Source organism: Salvelinus sp. IW2-2015, linkage group LG4q.1:29, assembly GCF_002910315.2.
Source record: "Salvelinus sp. IW2-2015 linkage group LG4q.1:29, ASM291031v2, whole genome shotgun sequence".
Taxonomy (NCBI): domain Eukaryota; kingdom Metazoa; phylum Chordata; class Actinopteri; order Salmoniformes; family Salmonidae; genus Salvelinus; species Salvelinus sp. IW2-2015.
The window spans coordinates 3,870,561-3,879,068 of NC_036842.1; the positions used below are offsets into that span (position 1 = coordinate 3,870,561).

General features: G+C 45.5%; 1 protein-coding gene across 1 annotated transcript in view; it reads right to left on the minus strand.

The window, feature by feature from the left end:
* Nucleotides 1-7,540, minus strand: part of urm1 (ubiquitin related modifier 1) — a 14,472-nt gene extending 6,932 nt beyond the window's left edge. Inside the window, exons 1-2 of the mRNA XM_023983410.2 lie at nt 7,432-7,540; nt 2,024-2,094 (exon numbers count right to left, since the gene is read on the minus strand). Of these exons, the coding sequence (XP_023839178.1) occupies nt 2,024-2,094; nt 7,432-7,466 (106 nt within the window). The 5' untranslated portion in view covers nt 7,467-7,540. The remainder of the gene's footprint in view (nt 1-2,023; nt 2,095-7,431) is intronic.
* Between the last annotated feature and the right edge of the window lie 968 nt (nt 7,541-8,508).

The following is an 8,508-nucleotide window of genomic DNA, read 5'->3' on the forward strand; positions in this document are numbered from 1 at the left end:
TGAAAGGGTAAATCACAGGAGGTGGCTCCGAGGTGCTGTACTATGAAAGAAAGGAGTAAATCACAGGAGATGGCTCCGAGGTGCTGTACTATGAATGAAAGGAGTAAATCACAGAGATGGCTCTGAGGTGCGTACTATGAATGAAAGGAGTAAATCACAGGAGATGGCTCCGAGGTGCTGTACTATGAATGAAAGGAGTAAATCACAGGAGATGGCTCCGAGGTGCTGTACTATGAATGAAAGGAGTAAATCACAGGAGATGGCTCCGAGGTGCTGTACTATGAATGAAAGGAGTAAATCACAGGAGATGGCTCCAGGTGCTGTACTATGAATGAAAGAGGTAAATCACAGGAGATGGCTCCGAGGTGCTGTACTATGAATGAAAGGAGTAAATCACAGGAGATGGCTCCGAGTGCTGTACTATGAATGAAGGAGTAAATCACAGGAGATGCTCCGAGTGCTGTACTATGAATGAAAGGAGTAAATCACAGGAGATGGCTCCGAGGTGCTGTACTATGAATGAAAGGAGTAAATCACAGGAGATGGCTCGAGGTGCTGTACTATGAATGAAAGGAGTAAATCACAGGAGATGGCTCCGAGGTGCTGTACTATGAATGAAAGGAGTAAATCACAGAGAGTGCTCGAGGTGCTGTACTATGAATGAAAGGAGTAAATCACAGGAGATGGCTCTGAGGTCGTTACTATGAATGAAAGGAGTAAATCACAGGAGGTGGCTCCGAGGTGCGTACTATGAATGAAAGGAGTAAAACCAGTTGAGTGTGTTGAGCTGCAGTTCCACTGCTGTAGGCCTCTTCCTCTGGGGATGAGCTAGGCATTTTAGGAGACCTATGTCCTCCATTCTACCTACTTTCACCCCCTATTTCCACCAGGAGCACAGGAATAGACGGATAGAAGAGGAAACAGGGCACCGTCCATCCCGCCAACCCCCCAAAATGATTTTACACAAAAAGAACTTGGAGGCTTTGTCACAATTGTCCCCAATACCCAAACACCCTTCCTGGCCCCCTTCTTTCCTTCTCCTCCACAGCCACCCCTACCTCTCCTTTCCTCCCTGACTCTGCGTTGTGGATGGAAGACCCACAACAGTAGCGCTGGCTGCATTTACAAGTGAATGAGGCCTAATAATGGCGCAGTTAGGAGGAAATGGTCAAGCCCGGGTGGCTCACAGATGTTGGTGGTGCTGGAGAGGGAAGAAGGAGGGGCTCCAAACCAATGGTTACTGAGGAAGACTGGAATGAGAGAGGAGAGTGAGGGGGTGAGTGGACTGTTTTATACCCGATTTTCAATGGAGAAGGAGGTGGAGGTGTTGGGGGGGACTGAGGGCAAGGCCAACCATACAAGGCATAGGCAGGCAGGCCACTGGCTAGCATGGCCGGCTCAACAGCTGTCCAGGCACCATGTGAACAAGGGCTGAGAGAGGTCAGAGAGAGAGTGATGGAGGGAGGAAGGGGGAGAGAAGGGAGAGGGCAGACGCAAGGACAACAGTGGTGGGAGAGGGAGATGGATGCAGGAACAAGAGAGAGAGCAGAAAGATAGAGCAGCACGATTTAGTATGATTTGTACTGGGGGTTTTGTCTCTGCACATTAGCTCCCGCTGAGTAGGGGCCATAAGAGCGGCTGACGCACAACCCCCTCCTCCCTTTTAGCCGGCGTTAGAGGAGATGTACTGAACTAATGAAGTCATCTATGCACGTGACTGTTGAGTTTTGTTTCGTCACAATGGAAGAGAAAGGCTATTTTCTTGGGATCAATTAAGAGGGGGGAGGGGAGGCAATCAGAGGAGGCAGAAATACCACACCTCCATCATCCTTCAGTCACTGAATTTAAACTGAATTCAGTTAGTGGTCTGTTTTAAAACAGAACTGTGCAGAATCAGTCTGTACTGCATAATCAGGGCCTATCCTTGGCTTCAAGTAATGTCTCTTAAAAATATATAGTAAATGAGAGTAAATATTCATTGACAATTGATCAACAACAATGTTGATAAACAAGTTGTACTCACAGGGTGCTGATTGGTTGGGCAGGGTCACATGATGCTCCTTCACACTGCCAAACAGTAGCTCCGCCCCTCCCCTAGGAAGTAAAGGGCATTTAATGACATATCTGTTCCGTAGTTATTACATAGGTTGGTAGAGTAACTTTGCAGTGTCATATTGAATTGGTAAATAAAAAGTGCAGCCAGGGTGGTATTAGATTAACATAATCTGGAATTAGAGGGCATGGCGGCGAGTTAATCCCCGAGGAAAGGAGAACAGGCTGTGGAGACTAGAGACACTGAAGAATAGTAGAAGATATGGTAAGGAAAAAGGGGAAGAATGGAGATGGGGAGAGAGGTGAGACACTGAAGAACAGGGAGATGGGGCTCCCCTGCGGTGAACTAGTGTGTGGCATCGGACGCCAGCGGAGACAATTCAATAAAGCACGAGTGGACGCATATCATATCACAGCTGTGAGCCTCCACTTCAGACCATTACAACAGGTCCCACTGGCCTCCCTCAACAAGGACAGAGACAGACATCCGAGAGGCAACTGACAGCCACCACCCAAGAATAGGGACTATAAGGGGACCATCTATTTGCGAGGGACTAGGCTATAAGTCAGTCCCTGGATGGGAGACCAGGTGCTGCTGGAAGTGGTGTTGGAGGGCCAGTAGGAGGCACTCTTTCCTCTGGTCTAAACAAAGAGCCCAATGCCCCAGGGCAGTGATTGGGGACACTGCTCTGTGTAGGGTGCCGTCTTTCGGATGGGACGTTAAACGGGTGTCCTGACTCTCTGAGGCCATTAAAGATCCCATGGCACTTATCGTAAGAGTAGGGGTGTTAACCCCGGTGTCCTGGCTAAATTCCCAATCTGGCCCTCAACCATCACGGTCACCTAATAATCCCCAGTTTACAATTGGCTCATTCATCCCCCTCCTCTCCCCTGTAACTATTCCCCAGGTCGTTGCTGCAAATGAGAACGTGTTCTCAGTCAACTTACCTGGTAAAATAACGGTAAAATAAATAAAATAAAATAAAAATAAATAAACAGTGCATTCGGAAAGTATTCAGATCCCTTGACTTTTCCCACATTTTGTTACGTTACAGCCTTATTTAAAAAAATAATATAATAATCCTCAATCTACACACAATACCCCATAATGACAAAGCAAAAACAGTTGGAACGTTTTTTGCTAATAAAAAATAAACAAATAAAAATGAAATATCACATTTACTTAAGTATTCAGACCCTTTACTCAGTACTTTGTTGAAGCACCTTTGGCAGCGATTACAACCTCCAGTCTTCTTGGGTATGTCGCTATAAGCTTGGCACACCAGTATTTGGGGAGTTCGGATGGTTGGATGGAGAGTATCGCTGTACAGCTATTTTCAGGTCTCTCCAGAGATGTTTGATCGGGTTCAAGTCTGGGCTCTGTCTGGGCCACTCAAGGACTTTCAGAGACTTGTCCCGAAGCCACTCCTGCGTTGTCTTGGTGGTGTGCTTAGGGTTGTTGTCCTGTTGGAAGGTGAACGTTCACCCCTGTCTGAGGTCCTGAGCGCTCTGGAGCAGGTTTTCACAAGGATTTCCTGACTAGTCTCCCAGTCCTTACCGCTGAAAAACATCCCCACAGCATGATGCTGCGACCATGCTTCACCGTAAGGATGGTGCCAGGTTTCCTCCAGACGTGACGTTTGGCATTCAGGCCAAATAATTCAATCTTGGTTTCATCAGACCAGAGAATCTTGTTTCTCATGGTCTCAGTCTTTTAGGTGCCTTTTGGCAAACTCCAAGCGGGCTGTCATGTGCTTTTTATGGAGGAGTGGCTTCCGTCTGGCCACTCCACCATAAAGGCCTGTTTGGTGGAGTGCTGCAGAGATGGTTATCCTTCTGGAAGGTTCTCCCATCTCCACAGAGGAACTCTGAAGCTTTGTCAGAGTGACCATTGGGTTCTTGGTAACCTCCCCTCATATCTCGATTTTTTCAAACTTATTCACAATATACACTACATGACCAAAAGAATGTGGACACCTGTTCGTCGAACATCTCATTCCAAAATCATGGGCATTAATATATAGTTGGTCCCCCATTTGACGCTACAACAGCCTCCACTCTTCTGGGAAGGCTTTCTACTAGATGTTGGAACATTGATGCGGGGACTTGCTTCCATTCAGCCACAAGAGCATTAGGGAGGTCAGGCACTGATGTTGGGCGATTAGGCCTGGCTCGAAGTCTGCATTCTAATTCATCCGAAAGGTGTTTGATGGGGTTGAGGTCAGGGCTCTGTGCAGGCCAGTCAAGTTCTTCCACACCGATCTCGACAAACCATTTCTGTACGGACCTCGCTTTGTGCACGGGAGCATTGTCATGCTGAAACAGGAAAGGGCCTTCACCAAACTGTTGCCACAAAGTTGGCAGCACAGAACTGTCTAGAATGTCATTGTATGCTGTAGCGTTAAGATTTCCCTTCACTGGAACTAAGGGACCTAGCCCGAACCATGAAAAACAGCCCCAGACCATTATTCCTCCACCAAATTTTACAGTTGGTACTATGCATTCGAGCAGGTAGCGTGAGATGGTGAAGCATGATTCATCACTCCAGAGAACGGGTTTCCACTGCTCCAGAGTCCAATGGCGGCGAGCTTGACACCACTCCAGCCGACCCTTGGCATTGCGCATGGTGATCTTAGGCTTGTGTGCGGCTGCTCGGCCATGGAAACCCATTTCATGAAGCTCCCGGCGAACAGTTATTGTGCTGACGTTGATTCCAGAGGCAGTTTGGAACTCGGTAATGAGTGTTGCAACCGAGGACAGAAGATGTTTACACGCTACGCGCTTCAGCACTCGGTGGTCCCGTTCTGTGAGCTTATGTGGCCTACCACTTCGCAGCTGAGCAGTTGTTACTCCTAGACGTTTCCACTTCACAATAACAGTAGTTACAGTTGACCGGGGCAGCTCTAGCAGGGCATAAATTTGATGAACTGACTTGTTGGAACGGTGGCATCCTATGACGGTGCCACGTTGAAAGTCACCGAGCCATTCAGTACGGGCCATTTTTATGTCAGCAACGGGTGCGGCTCATTTGAAAGGGTGTCCACATACTTTTGGCCATTTAGTATATATATATAAGCTTAGTTGCACAATTAAAGCTTACTACACTGCATTTAAACAGTCAGCAATAATCTAATGAATTCAAAACTTGCAAAATTATACCTAAAGCTAAATAAAAGCATTCCACAACCACTAATTATTTCAACAAAATAGTTTAACCTACTTTTTTTTTTTTTTGCAATAATGACTGATCTGGCTTTCAAGTCTGTCCATGAAAATGCTTTTTGTTACAAATGTAACCAGAACCATGCAGTCCGCCACCAATAATGACCTACTTCTTTTAGCGGGCATTATAGAAAAATGAACACAGGTCACATAAACAACATCTCAAGAACAAGCCCACGTGCTAGTGAGTAGCCAGCTAACATTTATATTTCAAGTTTAGCCAACTCTGATCTATTTCGTAGCTAACAAGGCAGAACCAGTTGATCTGCAATGAACACACCCACCTGTCCGTCTCCACCTGTTTGAACAGCATGCTTGCCTGTCCACTTTGTTCAGACGTCGAAATCAAGTGGAGAACGAGTTGCTAATTCCTTATGTGCACGCGCGTCTCTATGTTCATCGCACATTGATAAAACACAGACTAGATAGCTAACACATAACAGTCTGTGGCTAAAATGCTGACAACGGTACACGGTGACACATTTTGCCTTGCGACAAACAACATTTATTTGATAAATCGCCCAGCTCTACCGTCAACCCGTATAGTAAGCAGGTAGTGAACACATCCTAGTAAACAGACCAGCAGTGACTAGCCTGCCAGCATGAGACAAACATTAGTCGCCTCTCTCCCTGCGTGGCAGATAGAGGAGAGTTAATAACATTTCAAACGTCTTTCTCTATTGAAACTGTTCTGTGTGTTTAATGTTAACTGTTAATACGCAAAAAGGCCAGAGCAAGTGAAATAAACTATTTAAACATATGAGCGCGCAAGAGATAGAAAGAGAGAGAGAGTCAAGTGCAAAGATAGGGTGAGAGCCCAAGAGATAGAAAGGGGACAGATCAGAGAGAGATGGAAGCAAAGATAGACTGTGCGTGTGTGTGTCTGGCTGCTGCAGGTGCAGGCCGGGTCATTATAAAGAGAGCTCACATCGCCCGGAGAACGCAGAGTTGTCATTCAGATGCTCTGGTGCTGAGCTGGCCTAGAGCCCAGTATATCTATGCAAAGAGAGATCGAGCGAGAGAAGCACGCCTAGTAATGAATCACTCACTCTCTGGGTTCAACGAGTTTCAAGCAAACACTGTGTTCGCTCATCGACTACAACATTTTAAAAGCATTCATCCATATCCTATATAGTCTATGACAGAGAACTGCATTTATCCTATACGATTGAGCAAAGTGCCTGTATGCCTACTGGAACACTCCCTCACTGGGGTCAACCAGTTCTCTCAGTCTCAAACACTACTTCTCTCATCTCCTACAACATCTTAAAGTATTCATCCCTCTCCCTATATGACAGACAAATGTTGTGATCTCATGGCAGCCCAGTCAGGACAGAATAAATGCTTTAAGGCTACAATCACATGCCTTTTCTTAGTGCAGTGTTTCACACACTGTGAAGCAGTATTCTTTTACAGAATGCAACACTGTAATTAGAGAAGTGATGCCCTCAGTTGAATCTTGCACTAGCTTGTGACAACAACCTTGAGGTACCTGTCCAGAAATGTTTCTTTAATTTTCCTTCGTATTACTGCACAGTTGCTAGAGTGTTAGATAACTTGTCTGTCTGCTCAGGGTGTAATTTCTCAAAAATACGAAATGATCGACTTTTGAGACCTTTTGTTACGGACAGACTAGCTCTGGTCCACGCGCTTGCGGCAGATATAAAAATCCGATGTATATGAGTACCGGAGCTAATCTGTTGACATACACCCTACACTCTTAAAATGTTTTTGATTTACACCCAGCACTCTAGCAACATCTTTACTTGGTGAGTTGCGAAAGTACATTAATTGTAAAAAAATTAAAAATAAAAGCAGAGGCAACTATTTATTGTCGTCGCGCGATGAACCAGAACAAAGCTAGTAATTCATGATAATCCATTCCTAAACGCAGCAACCTAGCTAGGTAGATAACTAACATTAGTTTTTTAAACTATAGTCATGCATTGGTTTAGCGTCAACGTTAGTTTGCGACTGCACGAGTCATTATCTCATGCACTGTGGCGCTAGCGACACATTTGCGATAGTTAAAAGCAACAATGTATTTTCTGCCTTTTGAAAGTAAGACGACGACTGGGAACAGACGACGTCTTGTTAAATGTGTTTGAAAATGTTCAAAGGATGTGTCAAACTAACAAAAACGTATTTTATACCAACCCAAACTCCAGGTGTATCGCTATGGGCGCCGCCATATTGTTGTCGTCGGAAGCAGGAAGTTAACACACCAGCGCTGTAAGTGACGCTGTCCAATGATCTTCTCCTCTTTGAAAAAAGCTTTCAATCCCAAATAATACACTTCTAGTGTTACATTTATTGTTGCCTATCCCAACATTGTCTGTTGAAAATGAAGATGTAAGTCTGAAATATGCTTTTTTTCTTTGCCTTTTTGTTTAGGGGCATTTCTAATAGCCTACTAGTTGAATGAAGGTAACAATATCTGACTAACTGTCTCATAACAACACAACAAAATGAGAAAACTCATACTTTATGTTTTGCGAAAGATGGGTGGTTGAAGTAGTAGTAGGTGTGTGTGTGTGTGTGTGTGCGCGCCATGTCAAAGGCGCAACCCCCCCCCCTGTCCTCTCTGTCATTGGTGACAGCCCTGTCCCGATATGGGTGGGGGAGATTGAATTGCAAATCTCCTGCCTTCTGTTAGCGTCCAAGGCTGTGGTGGCCCTTTCCAGGCGCCATTCATGTGGTAATGAGAAAGTCCAGGAGTAGAGGCTGGGTGGATGGGTGAGGATGCTGGGGGGGGTTGGTTCAGAAAGCGAGGGAAACGTAGACTGCAGACTGACTGATGTCCAGAGAAAAGAAGATCACAGACTGTCTGATGTCAAGGGGAGTGAACAAGACATCCTCTAGGGCTAAACAAGCACAATCCTTTTAGGGACCTATAATTATATACGGGCAAGATTTAAATTGGGGTTTCGTAGCCGGTGGAACAGTCCCGGCTCTCCTCACAACTCAATGCTTCCAATCGTAAAATTGTGAACACCTCATGTAACACTTGGTTTACAGGGCCAGACCAAACTAATTACATATTTGCAGACTAGTTTTAACAATATTATAGAGTGACACAGTCATTTCCTACTGGAGAGCAATGGTTCAGACCATGTGTGTCGCATGTGGCGTGCCTGTGACAGGAGGGGCGGCTACAAGGAGTCCCCATAGATTCTGATAGCTAAGTATTACCATATTAGTATTAACCCATCAGTGTGATGTCACTTCACATTT